We start from the raw sequence: 25,830 nt of genomic DNA, 5'->3' as shown, positions 1-25,830 counted from the left end.
TCTCGCCAGAAACAAAAATCAATTCCAAATGGATCAAGGACCTGGATGTTAGACCAGAAACTATCAAATACTTAGAGGAAAACACTGGTGGAATACTTTCCCACCTAAATCTCAAGGACATCTTTGATGAAACAAACCTAACTGCAATGAAGACTAAAACAGAAACAAACCAATGGGAGACTACATCAAATTGAAAAGCTTCTGCACAGCCAAAGAAACTATCACACAAACAAGGAGACCCATCACAGAATGGGAGATCTTCACATGCCATACATCAGAGAAGAGACTAATCACCAAAATATCAAAGAGCTCAGCAAACTTAGCAACAAAAAAGCAAATGACCCCATCCAAAAATGGGCAGAGAATATGAACAGAACATTCACTACAGAAGAGATCCAAAAGGCTAACAAACATGAAAAATTGCTCCAGGTCGCTGATTGTCAGAGAAATGCAAATAAAGACAACACTGAGATACCACCTCACCCCTGTGAGAATGGCATACATCAAAAAGGACAGCAGCAACAAATGCTGGAGAGGCTGTGGGGACAGAGGAACCCTTCTGCACTGCTGGTGAGAATGTAAATTGGTCCAATCTCTGTGGAGAGCAGTCTGGAGAACTCTCACAAGGCTAGACATGGACCTTCCATATGACCCAGTAATGCCTCTCTTGGGGATATACCCCAAGGACTCCATAACACCCAACCAAAAAGATATTTGTACACCTATGTTCATAGCAGTACAATTCATAATAGCTAAAACCTGGAAGCAACCCAGGCGCCCAACAACAGATGAGTGGCTGAGAAAGCTGTAGTATATATACACAATACAAAAAGGACCCCAATTTTAAGTCCCCAGTCCCCACCTGCAGGGGCAAAGTTTCACAGTGAAGCAGGGCTGCAGGTGTCTCTCTGTCTCTCACCCTCTCTATTACCCCCTTCCCTCCCTGGTTCTGTCTCTATCCAAAATAAAAACAAAACAAAGTAATAGCAATAATCATAAAAACTAACCAGAGTATCACTCTGGCAGCTGAGATACTGAGGACTGCACTCAGGACATCAGGCTTGTAAATCCAGAATTTCACCACTGCTCCACCTCCTGGGCTGCTTAAAAGTCTATAAATTAGTCCTTTGTCAGATAATGTCTTAAATTTTGATGTAGTCCTGTTGTCATCTGTATTTTTGGTGTTATAGTTAATAAATCATTGTCAAGTTCATAATGAACTATACTTTTCATTAAAAATAATAATTAGGCGATACTAATCCCAAAACCTAAGTTATTTCCATTATACAACTTGGAATAAAGAAATAGTGTCTAGGTTCAATTCTGCCACCAACTTCTCATTGACCTGGAACAAATAACTTGGCACCTTTAAAATAAATTAAAGGGTTGGACTAGGTGACCTCAAAACTCCCTGCACCAGTGTTCTCTGCTTGAAGCTCTATTCCTTTAGGGTATGTTGAAATTTATTTTTAGTGTGGAGACATTTTGTCAACTATCTGTTCAGTTTATGCTCCTTCTTGCACGTTCTTTGTATGTTGGCAACTTTCCCAGCGGGTCTTTTTCTTTGCATTTGTACTATCTCCCTAAAAGAATTTGTTGCTATTGGCACTGAAACATGGAAGTATTCAGAAAAATTACTTGTCCCTATATCTAGCAGTCCTTACTGAAATGAACATTTTATATCAAAATATGGTTTATCACATTCAGAGTTCTACTGGAACACTAATCTACTCAGGTCATTTCAACATGTGCTAATGGGTCAAAGATTCTGTACCTTGGGGAACTCTCCAAATATTAAATTTATAAAGGTAAAAGTGCCTTTAGTACAGGCTTTGAATAGAAAATGGTCAAACTAGGTCAACCATGACCCAAATCCAGACCCAAATCTTAGGAAGAATGCACAGCCCTCCCAGAAAAGCACAGATACATACAGGCAGAAAAGCAAAGCCACTGCTTCCAACTTTTCAAACAACCTAGGTCCTTGGACCAAGGAGGTGGCACAGTGGATAAAGCATTGGGACTCTCAAGCATGAGGTCCCAAGTTTGATCCTGGGCTACCCATGTGCTAGAGTGCTGCTCTGGTTCTTATTCTTGCACTTACCAGTAAATCTTGAGGATTGTGACTGAATCTATGCTAACACTTCTATTTTTAAAAAGTTAAATGCCCTTACTTTCAGAGAGAGAGAGTGTAGGAAAGAGTTTATCCTCTTATTTATTTCATCAACACCTGGAGAGAGAAGAGGAAAAAAGGAAGGACATTCAAAAGTAGTAGTAGGTATAGGTGTAACTTAGAAAGGAAGAGAAGGCTTAGAACAATGAACATATAGAGATGATCAAAAAGAATCCAGAAATGGCTCTAAAATAAACTGATATAGTGGTTGAGCTTAGAAATAGACTAACAAAATTCTATTTTACATTAACTCATTTTAGTCACAAAACCCAATGCGAGAAAGATGCTGATGAATGAAAACAATGACACCCACTCAGTTCTTTACAGGGAAGCAGTAATACAGTATGCTCAAATGTAAATATCCGTATAGTTACCGTAAGTTCTTTCATGTCACTTCTCTAAAACTGACTTCCAAATGCTACAACTGAGCTATTCCAAAAATACCACCCTAAAAAACTAAATAAGTCTCTCCCCCAACTACCTCCAAAATCATGGAGCAGTTACTGATCTACTGTTTCCACAGCTGCCACAGCACACATCTGTGTGTGATCTAAACCAATGACCAAGCCCTCCTGCAGACCTGAGTAAATGAAGAGAGCTGTTCTACTAAGCCCTTTTCTGAGTCTCTGAATGCCACAACTCAAGAGACAAAGGCACTCGCCAGACTGAGCCTTTTATTAAATTTCACAAAATTTGACAGCTAAAAGAATTATATTTCCTTTGAGTTTACAAGCCTTTCTCATGAGAGGTAAGGGTGTGTGTGTGTGTGTGGTGTGTGTGTGTGTGCGTGTGCGTGTGTGTTACAATTAAGTGAAGTGAGTGCTACTGAGGTTTTATGCATCTTATCACTGTTGTCTCTAAAGGCAAAGACAGTTTTGTGGACTTGATGATGGGTGAGTTCAAGTGTTACTTCTTCACAGAAAAAGAAGCACTAGCACAGGCTGAATATAATCCTTTACACTTTTTTAAATTTATTCATTTAATGAGAGAGGAAGTTGGAGCATCATTTAGTACACACAGTGCCGAGGACCTGACCTGGGATCCCACGTGTACAAGTCCTACACTCTACCACTGAGCCACCTAACCAGCTGTACTCCTTTATCTTTTTAACTCTTACCATTTGCAACCACTTTAAAATCCCTTCTCATTTTAAAATATAATTTCAAGTAGTTAACATTGCGATATTTGATGTAGCTTGGTGATTCACTACAAATAATACAAAAGATTTCAATAAACACTAGATATCTTTCAAAGGTATTTTAAAATGCCTGGGAGAATTCAGTACAGTGGCACTGCATATCATGTTTACTGTTCAAATGTACATGTTAAAATATATATATATCACTAGATGGCTTCAATTCTTCAAAATCAGTTTTCTAAACAAATAACATTCCCCTTAGATTCATGTATACCCACATATTGCCAAGTATTCAAGAAATAAGCTTTCCAGTAATGAGTAGATTCAGGTGTTTGCTGATAGACTGGGGGCTTAGAACTCAGGACTATTTCCAGCCAAAACAGGTATTGACCACTCTGGCTGAGATCCTGGGTTTTAGGGTTGGGTGCCACAAGGGTATGTAGTCCTTTGGAGCCTACATAAGGATCTAGGTGGTGGTTTACCCAGCAGAGCACACGTTTCTATGCACAATGACCCAGATTTCAAGTCCTCAGTCCCTAGTCCCCACATGCAGATGGAAAGTTTCATGAGCAGTGGTATACTGCAGATGTCTCTCCTCTCTCTCTCCCCTTCTGTCTCTCAATCGTTATCAAAATATAAGTAACCAGAGGAATCAGTTACTAGCCTAAGAATAAATACATTAATTAATTAATTAATTAATTTAAAATCCAGGCATTAGTGTCAAAAGCTGCAGCAAATGAGGCTCCAGACCTTAAAAACCAAGCAAGATGAACAGATCTAGGTCTCTGAGAGGGGAAAGGAGAGCACTGCAGAAATGGGAATGGCACAGTACATTCATCTGGTCATGTCAGACTAGCTAGCCAGGGGGTGAAGGAAGTGGCCAAGTGTGCAAATCAGGAACTGCATGCAATCTAAGCAAGTATTCAGGAAAGATGGTATCAGATTAAAAGGCAAAAATTAATAAGTTAAAGAACATTAAGCTTTCTTCATTTTTAGCACAGGCCCAAAAAGGGAGGGGGGAGTGTTTTTATGTCAGATTTATATGATGTTACTACAAATCACAGCTCCAAACCTCCTACATTTGGCATGAATCACACGTTAAACACACACTTCTCTGGTTCTACAGACCTCAAACAAGCATTGGTGCCAAATACCAGCTTCATAAGTTTGATAAAATCTTATGGGTAAAAGTAGCAGGTTTTCAGACCCCTGGGCTCTTTTTTTACTTTGAAGGAGTCTTACAAAGAGCAGGATCCAAGTAAAGACAAGTGGCATTATAAAACATCACTCAGTGCAAGGCAGCAGGGCAAAAAGCTAGGTCAGGAAGGAACACTTAAGTACAAGTTTCAGCACAATGCTTACTTAGCTGGGCAAGAATAACTCATGCTTCCACTGTCCCCAAATGAACAGTCACTTGGGAGTGGTCTCTGTGGATGATTTTTTTCCCTCAGCTTTCTGTTAAATGAATTCCAATGCTGAAACCAGAAAGGTTCTCAAAGCTAGTATTGGTCAAGAAAGCAGTTTCTCCAGATTGGGAGTATGGATTGACCTGCCAACGCCCATGTCCAGCAGAGAAGCAATTACAAAAGCCAGACCTTCCACCTTCTGCACTCCAAAAAGAATTTTGATCCACACTTCTAGCGGGATAAAGAACAGGAAAGCTTCCAATGAAGGGGGAAGGATATGGAACTCTCGTGGTGGGAATTGTGTGGAATCGTACCCCTCTTATCCTACAGTCTTGTTGATTATTATTAAATCAATTAAAAAAAAGAGAGAAAAGAAAGGAAGGAAGGAAGGAAGGAAGGAAGGAAGGAAGGAAGGAAGGATGTAGCTTATCACCTGGCTTTGATCTCACCCTTCTCACTTGTGTAATTAAGGCCCTTATTACATGGAATAAAAAAGTTCACCTAGAAAAAGAGACTCAAAGAACACGCGAATAACAGTTTTCTTACAATTCTAAGATTATTGAATGTTGCAAGTGAGGCAATAAAATACAACAACAAAAATGATTTTAGTGCCTTGGAATTAATCCCAGCACCACCATTAGCCAGAGCTGATCAATGCTCTGGTATCTTTCTCTGTATGTCTCTTTCATTAAAGTAAATAGAAAGTATAGAAAGAGGGAGAAAGAAAGACAATGTGTTCAAACATGACTAGTTATTATAATATTATCAAGGTGGGAATGGGAGGTTATTATTTTTCTAATATTGTCGAGTACCTGGAATAAACAGGAATGGGCATGCATTACTTGCATAATCACAAATGTTATATGCTGGATATTTTAAAAGGCTATTTTGTAAAACATAGGCTACAGTACCAGAAGGAAAATAATTTGGAGGGGGAGGACAATTTTGAATATTCCTCTACCTCTTCCCCAACTCAAAAAATGGTCTCCCTGTCTATACATTTACACAAGCAGAATCCAGGCTCCTGATTTCATTTCTTCATTCTTCCTGACTCCCACATCCAACCAATTCCCAAGCCGACCTAAAACTGTAACAATCCTCCAGTTCTATACCAACGGCCACAATATGACAGGTTCGTGGAAGTTTCCAGAATTTCTCCTCCCCAACTGTACACATGGGGCTCTGTAGCCTTTATTTTTCCTCTACTAAGCAAACTCTGTGGTGCAGCCCTCCACACTGTCTCAGATTACTCATCTTCCCTTGGTTTCATGCATACTGTTCTTTTTCTAACTTTAAATGTGGTTCTGAGGAATGACCAGGGCATCATGTATGCACAGAACATTGAACCACCTTCCCAACCCCAAGTTAATCTATGTATTTAGAGTTAGAGACAAAGACAGAGAGACAAAACTAAAATTGCCTTCTTTCTCTCTTTTATTCCTTCACAACGAACTCCTTGAGGAAAGGGGCAGTATGCTATACATAATATTGCTTGCATATAAAATTTTGCCAGGCACATACCCTGAAACTCAATAAACATACATATATGGAACAAATTAAGAAAAGGAAAGATGGTGAAACCAACAGGAATACATAAGCAGTGAGTCTTGGATGATAACAATAACTATCCATTGTCTTCCTGAACCCTAAGACAACAGGAACCTCACATTTCCACTATAGAGCCTATATTTCCCCCAGTCCTGGAACCTTAGGGTGGGGCCCACTTTCCTGCATGCTGCTTTCAATTCAAATCAAATAATATTGCATCCGCGGATCAAAATCTAATCAACACAACGAGTGCCACCCCAACATGTTTCACGTCAGACTGTGACCAGAGACTTCAGGTGTGGAATGACAACCCTTCAGCTTCATCACTCGGGTGAGACCTTTCCTTTCATAGTATTCTCTAATTCCGTTCCAGGTGTTCCACTCCCCAATAAAGTCCCCAAACCTAGATATAGTCCAGGTCCCCTGAGATAGAACATAGGTTTACGCGCACCCATAAACTAGGGAAAAATATATACCTGAAAGCAGAAGTACACAAGAGCATGCAGGGAATACCCCCCAACACTTCATCTGCACTATTCCAGTCTTTAGGTCCATGATTGTTCAACAATTTGTTTGGCTTTGTATGTTAACTCTCTTTTCAGCCACCAGGTTCCGGATGCCAGCAAGATGCTGACCAGACTTCCCTGGACAGACGACCCCATCAACGTGTACTGGAGCTCCACTTCCCCAGAGCTAGGGAAAGAGAGAGGCAGACTGGGAGTATGGATCGACCAGTCAATGCCCATGTTTAGCGGGGAAGCAGTTACAGAAGCCAGACCTTCCACCCTGTGCAACCCACAACGACCCTGGATCCATACTCCCAGAGAGACAGAGAATGGGAAGGCTATCAGGGGAGGGGGTGGGATATGGAGATCGGATTATGGGAATTGTGAGGAACTGTACCCCCCTTATTCTATGGTTTTGTTAATGTCTCCTTTCTTAAATTAAAAAAAAAAAGAAAGAAAGAAAGAAAAGGAAAGGAAGAAAGAAAAGGAAAGAAAGAACAGGAATACATAAGCAGTGAGTCTTGGAGGGTGGAAGGGAGGTGGCAGTCAAAGACAGAAAAGGAAGCTGACAAGGTTCAAGCCCATCAAGTTATGATCTTCAATCGTACACCTTTCTCCCCAGGTCACGGAAGAGGGAGATGTTTACTGACCAGTAAGTAACTAAGAGTCACTAAAACTCAATTTTGTACTATGTTTTCTACTTCTAGGTTTCTTTCCTACTGTAAATAAAAAAAGAAAAGGTGGGGAGGCTTCAGTCTGAATAAATATTGACTGCTGATGTCTATGTAATGCGATACTAAGAAGTCTCTCATAAGAGAATCTGGGTCAGCATGAACTCACTGCTTCCGAGAAGCAGTGCGAAGCTACTAGTAAGCCCGCCGAGCGTAGTCACACAGCCATGTGCAGGCCCAGTCTCCAGATAAAAACATCCAGATAAAAACAAAATCTCTCTCTCGGCTTGTCCTATTTTTCTCTGTTGTCCCCCTAAGGAGACTACTTACCGGAATATAATAGATGCCCATCTTGGGGGTTTCATTGGCAGTTAGCAGCATGCCTATAAGTAAATACAATGAGCAATGTGAACAAAGGGGCTGGGACAGGGGAGAAGAAAAACATACCTTTTCTATTTATTTTACATTTTGAAATTCTTCAACAAGTGATCAGAACCAGGCTTTCTGTAGATGAGCTGGGCCTCAAAGCTGGGCACCCCAGAAGGCAGATGGATTTTGTTCTCACTCTATTTGGGGGGCACTTTAAGGGCATCTTAAGCTGTCAGAGAGGCCACTTATTGCAGATGTGAATGCTCTGTTTCAACTAGCTAAGTACAGGAGCAACTCCCACCACCATAAAGTATTCAGGTCTACGTAAAGCCTGTATTTTCTTTTCCACTTCCTTGGGGATTAATGGGCTATAGTACAGCTGTTGGCACACAGGTGTTAAGTTCTCATCTCCTCATGATAGATGTCCACAAGACATGCTCTCGCCCAACCTAGGTACAATCATGTACCAGAACCCCAATACCCCTCCATTCCATCCCTTTCTCACTGGCCCCAGAGTGCTCTGCTTTGGTGCAGCATACCACACCCAGTCCAAGTTTCACTTTATGTTTTCCCTTACTGTCCTTGTTTCTTAAGTTCCAAACTCTGTTTGGCTCATCTCACTTAACACTGTATCAATTTTTAAGGAAGAACATTATAAGTATCAGGCAAATAAAACACAGTTTAGGTACACTACTTATAGTAATAACATAGAAGTTAATAAGTCTTCTTCCTGGGTGGGGGAAGATAGCATAATGGTTATGTAAAGACTCACATGCCTGAGGCCCCTAAGTCCCTGGTTCAATCCCCCACACCACAAGTCAGAGATTAAACAATGCTATGGCAATAAATTAAATAAATAAATAAATAAATAAATCTATTCCTTCTACTAATTAGGAACTGATAAAGCAGAGTAAAGTATTCCTCACAAAATATCACCGCAAAGTAGATCCTTATATTTGGATTAAACTTCACACTTAAACTGAAAACAAAATGGTTTCTTTGTAACTATACCAAAAAAAGCCTATACATAATCTAACAGCCCTTACTAGGCCAATCTGTACTAAGCCTAAAATCTGTTTTCCTTTTTTTTTTTTTTCCCAACCCCCCAAAATCTGTTTTCCTAAGCCGGAAGTCCATCTTCATTTATCTCTCCCAGTGACTGTGAAATTGGGGAGCCTGATTCCACATGTCCGGGGTGCGGTCCGGACACCCCAGTTGAACACACCAAAGTTTTCAATAGTACTGCTTCTGGTGAGCCCTGATGCGCTGAGCAGATGCCAACGCAGCGCCGCTCAATGAGCAACAAGAGCAGGAGCGGAAGGGGAGCCAGGAAGGCGGAGCCATTTCTCAATATGCTGAGCAGTCTTCTTCGCATTAGGAAAATATTACAGAACAGTAATCATGATTCGGCTTTAATTACTCCAAAATGAGTAAGTGAGAAGAGAGAGGATGGTTTAGCTTTTCCAACATATGAATAAGCTCATCGTGATTAAGCACAAAATATCAAGAGCAGTGTTTAAGGGAAAAGGCGTGGTAAAGCAAAGGAAAAGATAACAAAGCAGATGAATCAGCCACGATTCAGGATCAAACCCCAAGGAGGCACCGGAGAACACCTCTTACTGAGCTAGCGGTATCCTGAGCACGCAATCCTGACCTTATCTTGAAATAAACTAAGTGGATCATTTTTGTGTTTGGAACTCACCACTACCCACCAACACACCCTATTTTTGTATTTGAACAACCTCATATAAGTTGTCTATCAGTAATAGTCATTCTTATGTCCAAAACATCACTGTGAAAATGTTAACTTTTCACAAAAGAGTACTTTATAAAAAAGAAGCAAAAGTGACTTGGTGTTCACCTAGCAGAGTGCTCACACTCACCCAACTGGCCCAGTGTAAGAGAATGTTCTTTTTTTTTAATTTAATTTTTATTTTTTCATTTTTTAAATTTATTTTATTTACTTTTCCCTTTTGTTACCCTTGTTTTTTTTTATTGTTGTAGTTGTTGTTGTTGTTGATGTCGTCGTTGTTGGACAGGGCAGAAAGAAATGGAGAGAAGGGGAAGACAGAGAGGGAGAGAGAAAGACACCTGCAGACCTGCTTCACCACTAGTGAAATGACTCCCCTGCAGGTGGAGAGCTGGGAGCTCAAACCAGGATCCTTACGCCAGTCTTTGTGCTTTGCACCACCTGCGCTTAACCTGCTGCACTACTGCCCAATTCCCTATATTTATTTATTTATTGAACAGAGACAGAAATCAAGAGGGAAGGGGAGAAAGGGATATGTGTGTGTGTGTGTGTGTGTGTGTGTGTGTGTGTGTGTCTAGATAGATAGACAGACAGACAGACAGACAAGCAGCACTGTTTCACCACTCACAAAGCTTTCCCCTTAACAGGTGGGGTCTGGGAGCTCGAACCTGAGTCCTTGCACATTGTAACATGTGCTCTCAGTCAGGTGGGCCACTATCTGGCCCCTACCTTACTGCATTTTCAACTTTTCTATTTGAAATTTTTTCCTTTTTTTAATTTTCTTTTTTTCTTTTTTGCCTCCAGGGTTATCACTGAGGCTCGGTGCCTGCACTGCAAATCCACTGCTTCTGGAGACCATTTTTTCCATTTTTGTTGTTGTTGTTATTGCTATTGTTGTTGAATAGATCAGAGAGAAATTAAACAGAGAGGAAAGAAAGACAGACACCTGCAGACTTGCTTCACACCTTGTGAAGCAACTCCCCTGCCTGTGGGAGGGCCGGGGGCTCAAACTAAGATCCTTGCGTGGGTCCTTGTGCTTTGTACTATGTATGTGCGCTTAACTTGGTGCCCCACCACCCGGCCCCCTGAAATTTTTAATAAAATGCTAGAGACAAAATGGCCTTCGATTTCTATAAAAGTAGTAATGCAGACAAGAGGACTACAAACTATTTCTGTGAAGTGTGAATAAAGACTAAGATTGGAAGCCATATAGTCTAATTCCTATTCAAGCAGCCCACAGTGGTGATGCAAAGCCACCACAGACAACAGTTCAACTTAGAGAGTGAAACAGTGCAATGAATGAGTGTGGCTGTCTTCACATGTAACTATGGTTGCCAAACACTAACTGAATTCCATATACTGTCCACATGTCACAAACTATTTTTCCCTCTACTGTTTTCAATCATTTAAAATATAAAAACATTCTTAGCTTACATACTATTAATCCTTCATTTTTTTTAAAAAAAAAATTTGTTTATTTATTAATTAGTAAGAGAAAAAGAGAGAGAACCAGAGCATCACTCTGGCACATGCAATGCTGGGGACTGATCTCAAGACCCCATGCTTGAGAGTACAAACCTTTATCCATGGAACCACCTCCTGGGCCTTGCTGACCTTTATGTAGACTATGGAACTGGTTGGGGCTGGGTTTCTGCTTTGGATGTGTCTGAGACCCTGGTTTTGACCTCTGGCACCAGATAAAAATGGCAAAGTGGGGGTCAAAGGACACCTCACCTAGTATTCAAAATATTTTCACTTCAACATGTAATCCATATTTTTTTAAAAATCCACTAATGATTATTACCTCATAACTTTTTCTGAAATCTGATGTGCATTTTATGCTTCACGTCCATCTCAATGCCCACTAGTCACACTGCAAGCTCTCAATGGCCACATGCAATTGGCGGCTCTTTCTCCTCCTCCCGTCCCACCAACCGTTTGACTCTCTCAATCCAGTCAAGTTGCTCTGTCACATATGGTCTAACTTCAGTTTCAACTAGCCTTACTCATCTTCAGACTCGGCCCAGATTATTCAGCATTAACCAGGACCCCACCATCCTTATGCAATTTATTCCTGACTTCACCTCCGTGACTTCATTTTTGTAACAGAAGCCTCACAGCACAGAGAAGCTAATGATAAGGACCTAGAAATCTTTTTTTTTTCCTTTTGGAAAGTAGCAAGGATCTAAAAATAGTACAAGCAAAAAAGAAAAAGAAAATGGAAGAAAAGAAGATGGAGTTGAGGGAAGAAGGAACTTGTATAAGAGAGCAAAAGAGAGTTGGGTTATTGGCTATGGTAGTCCTTGTTTGAGGAAGGGAGGAGTATTATGTACCGGAGCTGCGGTACTCCTGATAGGAATGAGAAGCAGGTGGGGAAGTCTTGGGAATTACAATCTGAATGAATGTCTGTAGTCAGGACCTTTGCAGATAATGCTTTCAGAAGGCAGTGTGTGTAAAGGGTGGGTTGGTTCTGAAATAAAATGAGTAGAAAGTGACATTCTGAGCTGAGATCAGAAGCAAAAGAGGGATCAAGTCAGAGAAAGATCATGTTTTCGCTTTTTAATATTATCAGGCGGCAGTGGGGCAGTGGAGTATAGGCAGAGGATCCTTAACCTGTCCATCAAAATCCCCCTGGAAACTCTTTAGAAGTATCCATTCCATGGCCTCACCCCAGGTGAACTGACACATGTACCTTGTTACCAATAACCCAACTCTCTTTTGCTCTCTTATACAAGTTCCTTCTTCCCTCAACTCCATCTGCCAAATCTCATTCATCACTTCAACTTTCCTCTTTTCTTCAACTATTTTAATTTCATTTATTTATTGGATAGACAGGGAGAAATAAAGAAGGGAGAAAAAAAGAGACACCTGCAGCACTACTTCACAGCTCATGAAACTTTCCCCTGTAGGTAAGGAATGGGGCTTGAAGCCAGGCCCTTGTACATTATAACATATACGATCAACTGGGTTAACCCACAGTCTGCCCCCTCATTTATCACTACAAATTCAACACAAAAAACAAAACAAAAACAAAAAAAAACCCACCTCTAACAACTAGTCTCTAGTTGCTCTCTGACATGTCTCTGTCCTAACATGTTACCAAAATGCTGTTGAAACATAAATAGAACTTTCCTGCTTTGCCTTGTCTATCAAAATTATCAGTGTAGATTTGTCCTCAGAGTACGCTGCTTCAGAACAAAAACTGTTCTCCTCTCTTATTCCCACAGATAGTTCAGAGATTTGCCTTGAAGGCCAAATCTTGAAACTGCCAGGTAATTTGCTGAGCAGCAAACAACAGAGACTACACCAACACCCATGGCTTCCTGAGCTCGTTGTGTAGTATCTGGCAACTCCAGCTTCCCCAAATCCCTGACATCAATTTCCACACACTATTACTAATCATTTAAGAAAGCTAGAGAACTCCCCAAAATAGCACATAACCTGCCACCTATCTATATGCCATTACTAGTATCTACTAATAGAATAAGTAGGCTGGCTGAGGACTGAGTCACTGAGAATGCCTTCTGAATCATCAGTGCCACTTCCTGCTCTTGATTCTTCAAATAAGTACAGTATCTAAGAATTTTCCTGATCCAGCCAAAACTTGCCATAAGAAATAATGTGAGTTTAGACCCAATAAAACTCAGCCTACCTACGTTTCAATGAATAACCCACAGTCACATACCTGAGTTGGGATAGAGACAGACATCATTAATATCATGCTCTGGCTCCAGGCAAGTAAATATTTTTCCCTACAAGCGTAAAGAAAAAGAAATTGTGAAAATGGTTAAAAGAAGACAACTAGGACAAGATCATCAAAGACAAGATAACCAAAGACAAGATACACTGGAGACATAACTCAGCCACATACTGCTATGTAGATCAATTATACCAACTCAGTGAAATCACAGGAGTTTGGTTCAGAGTTAAGTTACAGAGAATTAATTCATTTTATCAAATGAATGCTCTCATAATAGAGAAAAAGACTGACGTCCAGGAGGAAAAGACTTGCCCAAGAAAACAAGTACAAAGTTTTGAAGAGCATGCCTACATCATAAAAGGGGGGGAAAAAAAATCTTTCAGTTTTCCAGGAAAATAGCTCAAGTGGTAGAGCATCAGATTTACATGCCTGAGGCTCCTGGCTGCACTTCAGTGCTCACTGAACCAACAATGTTCTGGCTTATCTCTCTCCCTACCTCATGCAGAAAGCTCTCTCAAAGGTAGTAAATGTTTAAGAATGAAATGAAAGGGGCCAGGTGGTGGTGCACCTGGTTAAGTGCTCACATTACAGTGCGCAAGGACGCAGGTACAAGCCCCTGGTCCCCACCTGCAGGGGGAAAGCTTCACGAGTGGTGAAGCAGGGCTGCAGGTGCCTCTCTGTCTCGTTCCCTCCCTATCTCCATCTCCCCTATTTCTCTGGCTCTACTCAATAATAAATACAATAAAAAGATTGAAAATTGGAAGAAAAATAGACTGAAAAAAAAGTCTGACATTTAAAAAAAAAAAAGAAGAATGAAATTAAAGTTTTCAGTCCTCGGCACCACCATAAGCCGGAGCTGAGCAGTACTCAAGTTTATCTTTCATTAATAAATAAATAAAATATTTGTAAAAGAATGAAATTAAAGTTTAGAATAAAGTCAACAACAACTTTAAAAAATTTCTCATAACCTGTTAAATGCATCAGTTAAACTTGTACTTAAAGAAACCAAGGCAGGAGAGATGGTAAGCATGGTAGGACAATAATATTGCTTGGAAGAGTAGCAAATAAGATAGTAGCTATAAAATAATTTACAAAATTATTATGGAAATTATAGGAAAATTATCAATGGAAATATTATCAATGCATACACTGTGAGCTATTATGCAGTACAGGCTAGCAACACTTTTATTTTAAATGTGTAGGGGAATGTGCCGTGTTAAAAAAAAAAGAGAGAAAAAAAGGAAAAGACAGGAATGAAAAGGGGAATGAGAAAGATAAACTGGGAAAGCAGGTCAAGCTAAGTAATTTGGGTGTTGGTCAGAGGGAGTACTTAGTCATAAGAAATAACAATGTTTAATAACAACTTATTATAGCATCTAAAGTACAATGATTTCCAAACTGATGTTGAAAATGTCTGCCAGTGCATGCACTGATGAATTTATTATTAGATATCTTTATGGCAGAGAGGGTAAGGGTCACCATTAACACACAGGGAAGGTAATTATTTCATGCTGAGTGAGAAAAGCCAGCCAAATCTTAATTCATAACAAAAAATAAAACTCACACAGTTACCTCCCTAGCCTCTCAAATTCTCACTGAAGCTGAAAGGAAAAATGAAGTGGTAATGGATTTCCATAACACTGAACAAAAACACAACGGTACCAGCAGTTTACACAAATTCACGGATGGAAAAGTAAACAACAATAAAGGATCTAGAAATTGGGGCCGGGTGGTGGCACACCTGTTTGAGTGCACATGTTACAGTGTGCAAGGACCCGGGTTCAAGCCCCGGTCCCCACCTGCAGAGGAAAAGCTTCACAGGTGGTGAAGCAGTGCTGCAGGTGTCTCTCTGTCTCTTTCTCTATCTCCCCCTTCCTCTCAATTTCTGGCTGTCTTTATCAATTAAATAATGATTAAAAAATTAAAAATCAAAAAGGGTCTAGAAGGGCATAAACATGCTGATAGTAGCTACTCCCTTCATAGAAGATGAAAGCCAATGCAAGCAGGACTTCTGTCTCACCGGTGTTTTGTGTAGGTTTAAAGACGTGAGTGAATGCACTTGTTGCAGTAGAGAGAAATACAGTTTAAAAGTAAATTAGAGTTGGGAGTCGGGTGTAGCTCAGCGGGTTAAGTGCAGGTGGTGCAAAGCACAAGGACCGACATAAGGATCCCGGTCTAGCCCCCGGCTCCCCACCTGCAGTGGAGTCACTTCACAAGCAGTGAAGCAGGTCTGCAGGTGTCTATCTTTCTCACCCCCTCTCTGTCTTCCCCTCCTCTCTCCATTTCTCTCTGTCTTATCCAACAACGACATCAATAACAACAATGATAAATAACAAGGGCAACAAAAGGGAAAATAAATAAATAAATAAATAAATAATGTCAAAAAAAATTTTTTAAGTAAATTAGAGTTTGGTAGTGGAAGAAGTCCCTCAGCAGTAGAGTGCAGTACTTAAAAGCATGAGGCCCCAGGTTTGACCCCAGCTATTGCATGTGCTAGAGCAGCATTCTGCCCTCTCTCTTCCTGCCTCATGAAATAAACATATCTTTCAAAAATAGATTAATACTAAGATTTTGTGAGAACTGTGGTGATCTTTGGAATCATGGGGACACTCGATTTTGGTGACTGGTACAGTACTGAGGGGGCCTCTGAATGTGGCGTCCACGTGTCCCGGGCGGTCGCCCCGGCTCACCCGGCCGTGTGACAGGCGCTGACAGCCCCTCGCCTGGGACCCGCGGCCCTGCTAGCCCCATCCCGGTGTCCACCGTGCGGCCTGTCTTCCCCTGGGTCGCTTTGTCACCCCCACACGCGGTCGGTCTGCGGGGCGCCCTCCCGCCGCACCAGGCACTCGCATTTTATTTATTTATTTTCCGCAGAGCCCTGCTCAGCTCTGGCCAGACGGTGGGGCTGGGGACTGCACTTGGTGTCTCGGAGGAGTCTCAGGCAGAATCTTTTTGCAGAATCATGTTATCTCCCCTCCCTACTTTTATTTGATTTAAAAATATTTTATTGGGGGCGGTAGCGCAGCGGGTTAAGCGCACGTGGCGCAAAGCTCAAGGACCCGCCTAATCCCGGCTCCCCACCTGCAGGGGAGTCGCTTCACAGGCGGTGAAGCAGGTCTGCAGGTGTCTGTCTTTCTCTCCCCCTCGGTCTTCCCCTCCTCTCTCCATTTCTCTCTGTCCTAGCCAACAACGACAGCTATAACAATAACAACCACGAGAGAGACTTCGGGAGGTGGAGCTAAGAGCAGCAGATGGCTTTCTCTCCTCTCCTCTCCCAGATCAACTAGGAATACCAAAGGAGACCACCCTGGACGAAACAAGACAGGACTAGAATGACCACAGGAACCCAGTAAATCACCGGTGAGTACAAACAAGTGTGGCTGGTGACAGAGAGGAGAGAGGAGCCTAAGGAGAGATTAAGTGACTGCTAACAGTTCAGCAGTTTATCAGTGGAGAGACCACCTCCAGTCTGCTCCACCAACAAGGGGACAGCTGAAGGGAGGAGAGGACTCCCCAGAGACTCACCAAGTGCAACTCTGAGTCTCCATTGCTACTACCCTCAGAGTCTGGAGCAGTGGCGGGGAGGGACACCAGGGGACAGAGATCTAACCGGGAAACTCAGGAGAAGACCTATACCTCGGTGGCATAGCTGAGGGGCTGTGAAAGTCTCTTTGCATAACCACTGGATTATCTCTGCCACACCCTGCTTTATCTCTTGGTCAGGAGTCAGTGATTAAGCTGAGAAGCCTATTGATAGTTTAAAAGCCCTCAGGCTCCCATAGCCTACAGGGAAGGAAAAAAAAAAAAAAAGAGGCTTTTACACCACTGAGCTCCAACTCAGGGATTGAAAAAACTGTTAACTTCCACCACTGTGAACCCTTTAATTAACTTACTTAGACACAAGTCAATCCAGGCAATAGTGATCAATAATTTGAAAGGTACTGATAAAGGGAACTCATAACATAATATATAAAATGGTTAAAACAACAAGAAAAAATATTGGAGACTCGAACCAGGACAAGAGTCCAGCTAAAAGTCCTCCAGAGGGTGAAGCACAAAACGAGTTCAACATCCAAACATTAGCTAAGGAAATAATAACAGGAGTGAGTAAAGAATTTGAAAAAATTGTAATCAGAAATGCAGGAACAACAAATGAGAATATGGAAGAAAATTCTAATTATCTCATGGTTATTAGAGAGCTGAAAGCTGAAATCGCTGAGCTAAGAAGGCAACTAGCTGAACAAGCTAAAACAGTATCAGAGCAGGGCAACAAAATAGATGAACTCCAGAAAACAGTAGAGGGCAGAGAGAATAGAATCTATGAGGCTGAAGACAGAATTAGCAAGATTGAGGATGAATTAGAGACAACTAAAAAAGAAGTAAGAGATCTCAAAAAGAGATTAAGAGATGCTGAAAACAACAACAGAGTCCTCTGGGATGACTTCAAAAGAAACAATATACGCATTATTGGCATACCAGAGGAAGAAAGAGAAGGAGAGGAAGAAAGCATTTTCCAGGCCATAGTAGCTGAAAACTTCTCTAGTCTAGACAACATCAAAGACATAAAGATTCAAGAAGCCCAGAGGGTCCCAAACAGAATTAATCCAGACCTAAAGACACCAAGACATGTCATACTTAGAATGGAAAGGAATAAGGATAAAGAAAGGATCCTCAAGGCTGCAAGAGAAAAACAAAGAGTCACCTACAAAGGAAATTGAATTATACACTGTAATCTTATAGTTTTGCAACACCCTATTAATCATTAAAAATAAATAAATAAATAAAAAACAAAAATAAAATCAGCAAATAAAATAATAAGCTTCTAGGTTAACCTTGAGAGAGGAAAAAAAAAATTCATTTGGGCTTTCCGGAAATAGAACAGAGTAAGTTCTGGTTTAAGACAACATGAATCTTCTAAAGAAAATTTCCAAGAGCCTCCCAACTCAAAGTCAACCAACATGAGCTGCACAATCATTTCCCAGATAATCGTCAAGGTTATTTTTCCAAGAATTGAGAAAAGCTGGAAGCCCTTCTTCCCCTTCTAGACATAGGCAGAATTTCATGAACTATGAGGGTAAAAGAGAGAAAATACTTCAAAGGCCAACTGTGAATCTCCAAAACAGGCCCACAGGGGAAAAGAACATACGTAAAGGTGTGAATTAACAAAGTGAAAATTTCAAAGCAAAAGGATGGCCCAATCATGCAGGGATTCTGAAAATATGAACTGTGATGAAGCTGCTGGGAGCCTCTCTGGCCAGAGCACAGGCAGGCTCCATGGGAAAGACCAGGACTGGTCCTGCAGTAACTAATCCTTAATGACAACTGTCACTGCTGCTGCTGATGCTGTTGCTACCACCACTATTATTATTACAATTTTAAGTAGAAAGAGAGATAGAGAAAGAGACCACAGCACCAAAGCTTCCTTCAGTGTGGTGAGGGCTGAGCTCAAAGCCAGGTTATGGCAAAAAGGCACTGTATTCAAGCAAGTTATTTCACCAGCCTCCAAAGTGAGGCTTTTCTTTTGTTACCAGAGCACTGCTCAGCTCTGCCTTATGGTGATGTGGGTCTATCAGACCTGTGGATTTGGAACCCCAGGCATGAGTCTTTGCATAATCATTATGCTATCACCCCAAAGTGAGTAATTTTAAGTGACACATTTTGACTAAAGATGTTAAGTTTGTACTTAATTAAATGTAATGAGCCCTTAAAAGTAACTGCTACACTAAATGAATTTATCTTGATTAGTTGATGAACTAGTTTTTCATAATTCTCCCAAAATGTTTATTTTAAAATCAAAGGCAGAAAGCGAATTAAAACTAGCAATGGATGATTTTGTTACTTTTTAAATGATACTTGGAAATGAGGAAAGAGAGCATCAAAATATAACTAATGGTAAGAGTATTGTAGTGGTGTCATGTCTACAGCTCAGTTGTTTCAGACAGAGCACAGGGCTGAAACTGAGACGTACAATGACAGTGATAGGAAGAGATAATTAGTAGCTCATAAAAACTTTTCTAAGATTCTTGGAAACCCTCAAGATGGGGTAGGAGGCTCTCTTGGATCAGTTTTTAAACAATGATTCATTCTCATGGTCTGGGAGGTGGCGCAGTGGATAAAACATTGGACTCACAAGCATGAGATCCTGAGTTCGATCCCTGGGAGCACATGTACCAGAGTGATGTCTGGTTCTTTCTCTTTCTATCCTGACCATTGAAATAAATAAATAAATAAATAAATAAATAAATAAATGATTTATTCTCTACCTAGCTGAACATTAAAAACACAGTGCTAACATATCAGAAAAAAACTTAACAGGAAGAAAGCAGTGACTACTTGATGAAAATACGAATATGACTGGCTCCGTACTAAATACACACCACTTTTTCAAAAACAAAAAAACAAACAAAAAAGACAACAGAAAGAAAAGGAACATGAGGAAAATATGTAAATAAAAAAGAAATTTCAACAACAAAAAATACATACTGTGTTCTTATTCCACATTTTGATAATGCGTGAGTCTGCAGACAAAATCAAATCTAGTGAATCCTGAAAATGAATTGACTTAATGGGTAGTCCATACTGGTGATCTTTAACTAACAAAGGCTTATCAGAACGGAGATCATATAACAACACCTGAAAGGAAAAAAAGTTATTTAGATTTAATCAATCTAAATATTTTATTTCAAAAGGCAACATTTATTTCAGGCTGAAAGATATCAATCTTATACTGCATCTGGACTTTTCTCAAAAGATTCAACAATTTCCACTTGCAAACAAAAAGTAATAGTCAGAACTAAAAATACTATTACTTATTTCATTATCTTTTTTTAATATTGATTTATTCCCTTTTGTTGCCCTTGTTTAATTGTTGTAGTTATTATTGTTGTCATTGTTGGATAGGACAAAGAGAAACCGAGAGGGGAAGACAGAGAGGGAGAGAGAAAGATAGACACCTGCAGACCTGCTTCACAGCCTGTGAAGCGACTCCCCTGCAGGTGGGGAGCCGGGGACTCGAACAAGGATCCTCACACTGGTCCCTGTGCTTTGTGCCAAGTGCGCTTAGCCCGCTGCGCTACTGCCAGACTCCCCCCTCTTCATTATCTTTTTAATGAATGTTTTTACTGGGAGACAAAGATCCTAACGTTAGATATCAAAAATACTCAGAAAAAAATCTCTTGGGTGGGGGAAACAGAATAATGGTTATACAGAGAGACTCTCATGCCTGAGGCTCTGAAGTCCCTGGTTCAATCCCCCACCACCACCACCACCACCACAAGCCAGAGCTGAGTAGTGCTCTAGTTATTTAAAAAAAAAAAAAAAAAATACCCTAGAGGACATGTTTTTTCAATTCAACACTAAGGATAATTTTTAGGTATTTTTAGCTAAGTTTAAAAACTTCTGAGCTATAGGGAAGAATCTTTTTTTATTTGCTAGTCCAGTAAATATATTTAGAGGGGTTACTATTCACCAGGTACTATCACAACAACTGAGAGAAATCAAGAATGAAAAAGCATAATGGAGGCAGTGCCAGTAAGCTTGGGAACTCAGCACAGAGAGTGGTCGCAAGTCTCTTTCAAGCCCTGTTATCAGAGACAAGGAGCCTGGGTAAGCTAGACATTAACTGAACTTTGAAGAGACGCAGTAATTCTGCTAGAAGCAAGGTCTCTCACCCATTCTGGTAGGAAAGTAAACTAAAAAGGTTCTGCCTTAAAGGAAAGAAAGAAAACATTAAAACTTCTGAGTGATACAGGTCCATGAAGGATGATAAATGACATAGTGGGGGTTGTATTGTTAAATGGGAAACTGGGGGATGTTATGCATGTACAAACTATTGTATTTACTGTTGAATGTAAAACATTAATTCCCCAATAAAGAAATAAATTTAAAAAAAAACTTCTGAGTGATTTCATTTGAACTCTAGTCACACACTACATGGGTTAATGGAGTTGAGTGAAAGTAATCTTCCTTGGGGGAAAAAGATATTGTGGAAATACTAAGCAAGTGATTCTTTGTCTACAGGGGTTCTCGGAGTCTTCAATATGTCATTAAATACACCGTGCATGTCCAAGAGTAGGAATCTCCAGAATCTTAAGCTTTTCTGACCACAGAGCTCTGTTCCACATACTGTGGCAAAGCATTATTTAAACCAGTCAAGAGCACGCTCAAGGCACATCCCACAGAAACTCCAGCTCAAGAGCCTCTCAAACCAATTCCTGAGGTGTTAGAAGAACACAGTATTCTGGAGTGCCCTCTCTGCTCTGGCCAAAGTAACAGTGCCTCATTTTCTGTCCAACAGTGAACAAATATGTGGATGTTTCTCATGATATATACTATATATACCTCTGTAACATAATATAACTAAACTTGTGTGAAATTTACAACTTAAACAAATTTACCTGCCCTGTGGATGTTCCAACTGCCATGGTCAAGGCGCCATTAAATTTCAAAGCAGAGATTGTTGGTAAACTGTTTATCCTGAAAGGCAAAATAATCACATTCTATGTGCATATGACCAAACCTCCTTCTTAGCTTTTTGAGTTTTTAGTTTAAAAAACTAATTATATCCAAACTTCTTTAATCAAAATAAAGGATAAACTTTATATGTAAATGTAAATGACCTTTAAAAACTACCTTCTTAAAAGGCTGTAAGAAGGAAGTTGGGTGGTAGCACAGCAGGTCAAGCGCAGGTGGCACTAAGCGCAAGGACTGGCATAAGGATTCCAGTTCGAGCCCCCGGCTCCCCACCTGCAGGGGAGTCGCTTCACAGGCGGTGAAGCAGGTCTGCAGGTGTCTGTCTTTCTCTCCCCCTCTCTGCCTTCCCCTCCTCTCCATTTTTCTCTGTCCTATCCAACAACAACATCAATAACTACAACAATAAAACAAGGGCAACAAAAGGAAAGAAAGAAAGAGAGAAAGGAAGGAAGGAAGGAAGGAAGGAAGGAAGGAAGGAAGGAAGGAAGGAAGAAAATTTTTAAAAAGAAGTCTTTTTAAAAAAAGATTTAAAAAAAGGCTGTAGGAAACATTATTAAAGTAATTACAAAACAAGTTTCTTTTGTTAATATTTATTTATTTCCTTTTCGTTGCCCTTGTTTTTATTGTTGTACTTATTAGAGAGAAATGGAGAGAGGAGGGGAAGACAGAGAGGCGGAGAGAAAGACAGACACCTGCAGACCTGCTTCACCGCCTGTGAAGCGACTCCCCCTGCAAGTGGGGAGCCGGGGGCTCGAACCTGGATCCTTACTCCAGTCCTTGCGCTTTGTGCCACATGCGCTTAACCTGCTGCACTACTGCCTGACTCCCACAAAACGAGTTTCTAAACATACAAACCAACTGAAAAGGATCAATATGACTTTTCAAGATATTTATAGAAACACCCTGCCACTCCCACTCCCCTCCCTCCTTAACAGGAAATGATTTTATTTTTTCATTGTTATTAAAGATTTACTTATTTATTGGGGGGGGGGGGCAGATCACAGCAGGGAGCAGGAGGGATAGAACTTAAGAACCAATCTGCTGCGCAAGAAGCCAGAGATTGAAATCAGACTTCATCTTCTTAGGTCCAAGGCTCTAATCACTGCATTACCTCCTAGGTCTATGAAGATATCTTTGCATTCAGGTAAGACCACAATCATTTCTGTCTTAAAAGTTAAACATGTTGGGGCCAGGTGGTGGCACAACTGGTTGCGCGCACATATTACAGTGCGTAAGAACCCAGGTTCGAGCCCCTGGGCCCCACCTGCAGGGGGAAAGCTTCACAAGTGGTGAAGCAGGGATGCAGGTGTCTCTCTGTCTCTCTCCCTCTCTATCACCCCCTTCCCTCTCAATTTCTGACTGTCTCTATTCAGCAAATAAAGAATTAAAAAAAAAAAAGTTAAAACATGTTGTTTGGGGGAGATAGCATATGCTTAGCAGAGACTTCAAATAAGATTCCTCCTAATAAAGAAAAAAAGAAAAAAAAATACTCTAAATGAGGCTTCAAAGTTCCAAGTTCAATTCCCCATACCACAAGCCAGTACAGTAGTTTAAAAAAAAAAAAAAAATATATATATATATATATATATATATATATATATATATATGTATTAAAAAGTTAAACATCGGAGTCGGGCGTAGCGCAGCGGGTTAAGCACAAGTGGCACAAAGCACAACGACCAGCATAAGGATCCCAGTTCAAGCCCCTGGCTCCCCACCTGCAGGGGAGTCGCTTCACAAGTGGTGAAGCAGGTCTTGCAGGTGTCTATCTTTCTCTCCCCCTCTCTGTCTTCCCCTCCTCTCTCCATTTCTCTCTGTCCTATCCAACAATGACATCAATAACAACAAATAAAAAAGCAACAACAAAAGCAACAAAAGGGAATAAATAATTAAAATACAAAAAAAATTTTTTTTAAAAAAAGTTAAACATGTTGACCTAAAATTTAAAACTAACCCTTACATGTTGACACCTCCAAAAGTAACAAAGAATGATGAGTAATTATGACTATGAGCCTAGGATATATTTCTCACATAGCAGTAAGAGCAATACCAGAAGCAACAACTTAGTAAAAAGGATGCTATCTGATATCTGTATTTCTTTCTCTTGCTCTATCTTCCAGAAATCCAACTCATTCAAATAACAGAGGTAATAGTTCAATGTTTGTATAGAAAAATTAAAGCATAAAGAGTTTAAAAACCATTGACATCAATAAAAATAATAACTACAACAATAAAACACGGGCAACAAAAGGGAATAAATTTTTTAAAAAATTTAAAAATTGAAAGGAAAAAAATAGACACTGGGAGCAGTGGATTTAGGGCCCTCACCACTCCCAAGAGAATAAGGCCTTGAGGACAAAAACCATGTGAGTGACAAAAACCAAGCCAGAGACAGAGCACGAGACAGAATGTCCCTTCCACCAGCACCTCATAGGAAGAAACCACAACTTCTGGTCCAAAAGGCCTCTCACCTCATAGGGAGAAAGAAAAAAAAAAAGTTTAAAAACGGGAGTCAGGCAGTAGCGCAGCAGGTTAAGCGCAGTTGGTGCAAAGCACAAAAACCGGCATAAAGATACCGGTTCAAGCCCCCGGCTCCCCACCTGCAGGAGAGTCACTTCACAGGTGGTGAAGCAAGTCTGCAGGTGTCTACCTTTCTCTTCCCCTCTGTCTTCCCCTCCTTTCTCCATTTCTCTCTATCCTATCCAACAATGATGACATCAAAAACAACTACAACAATAAATAAATAACAAGGCAATAAAAGGGAATAAATAAATATATTTTTTAAAAGTTTAAAAACTGGTCCAGGAGGTGGCGCAGTGGATAAAGGGCTTGACTCTCAAGCGTGAGGTCCTGAGTTCAAGCCCTGGCAGCACATGTACCAGAGTGATGTCTGGTCCTTTCTCTCTCTCCACCTATCTTTCTCATCAATCAATAAATAAAATCTTAATAAAAAAAAAATCAAAAAAAGTTTAAAAACTGGGCTGGAAAGGTAAGTAGATCACATGCAGAGCACCACAATGGCACTGGGGTCAGCTCTGGTACTGTGGTGTGCCTGTGAGTGTGAGTGTGGGTCTGTGTCTGTCTCTCTCTCTCTCTCTCTCTCTGTCTTGTATCCCTCTATCTGAATGAAAAAACTGGCCCAGAGTGGTGAGGTTGGTATACATGAGGCCCCAGGAATATCAAAGAATAAAAAATAAAACAAATATAAAATAAGTTTCTGGGTTATCTTCTTTCATATGACATATTAATATATTTTTTCCCCGCTGGTTTCTTCTTTTAGCAATGATAGTAATAATACAGGAAATCTGTACCAAACAGTGCAGTACTTGGCACTCCAGTCAGTGAAGAAAGGACAGGGGGGTAGTTCAAGTTCAAGGAGAAGTAGTCATCCCCTTATTATGTATCATCAGCACACCTTTGTTCTGAATGAAGGACTTTCAAATAAGAACACGTATCAAAAGCCCTCTACCTTGAAATTCAAAGCACATCTATTTGCCTGTTAACTGAAGTATTAAGACTCCTGGTTCTATCACTAGATTCTATAAAACTGTAAATATAAGTTCCTGCAGTGTATTTTTAACAAAATTCCACAACTAAATAAATAAGGAACTCTACGCAGCACTTTAGAAAGAAAGTCCACCTGGCTTACCATTCAGTGAGTTTCTGTAGGAAAGGATCTTTGTATAAGATAATCATAAAAACTATAATCTTAGATCAGTATGTCTTTAGAATTTCAGCCCTTCTCTCTCTCTCTCTCTCTCTCTCTGGAAAGAGAGATACAGAGAGAAAAACCAGAGCACAGCTTAGCTCTGGCATATGGTGGTTCTAGGGATTGAACCTGGGATCCTGAAGCCTCAAGCATGAGAGCCTTGCATAACCATTATGTTGTCTCCCCAGACCTCCTAGAATTTCATTCCTTAACAATTGATATTAACATTGATAGACTTGTCTAAATCAATAACTGATGAGTATTTACACTTCAAGTCAATTTCTACTTACTCTGAGTCTGCTGTGACACTACTCAGTGCACAGTCCAACAGGCCAACTCTATTTCGAGTTCTTGGATCCCAGCATTCCACACGACCCTAAATAAACAAAAA

At 40.4% G+C, this 25,830-nt stretch overlaps 1 protein-coding gene across 1 annotated transcript in view; it reads right to left on the bottom strand.

Annotated features, from left to right (window-relative positions):
• The window catches only part of NOL10 (nucleolar protein 10), a 95,506-nt gene that overhangs the window by 51,196 nt on the left and 18,480 nt on the right, over positions 1–25,830 (bottom strand). Inside the window, exons 9-13 of the mRNA XM_007529836.3 lie at positions 25,730–25,815; positions 21,655–21,733; positions 19,742–19,891; positions 13,244–13,310; positions 7,770–7,822 (exon numbers count right to left, since the gene is read on the bottom strand). Of these exons, the coding sequence (XP_007529898.1) occupies positions 7,770–7,822; positions 13,244–13,310; positions 19,742–19,891; positions 21,655–21,733; positions 25,730–25,815 (435 nt within the window). The remainder of the gene's footprint in view (positions 1–7,769; positions 7,823–13,243; positions 13,311–19,741; positions 19,892–21,654; positions 21,734–25,729; positions 25,816–25,830) is intronic.

Source organism: Erinaceus europaeus, chromosome 3 (genome assembly GCF_950295315.1).
Source record: "Erinaceus europaeus chromosome 3, mEriEur2.1, whole genome shotgun sequence".
NCBI classification, from domain to species: domain Eukaryota; kingdom Metazoa; phylum Chordata; class Mammalia; order Eulipotyphla; family Erinaceidae; genus Erinaceus; species Erinaceus europaeus.
This window is presented reverse-complemented; position numbering and strand designations above follow the sequence as displayed.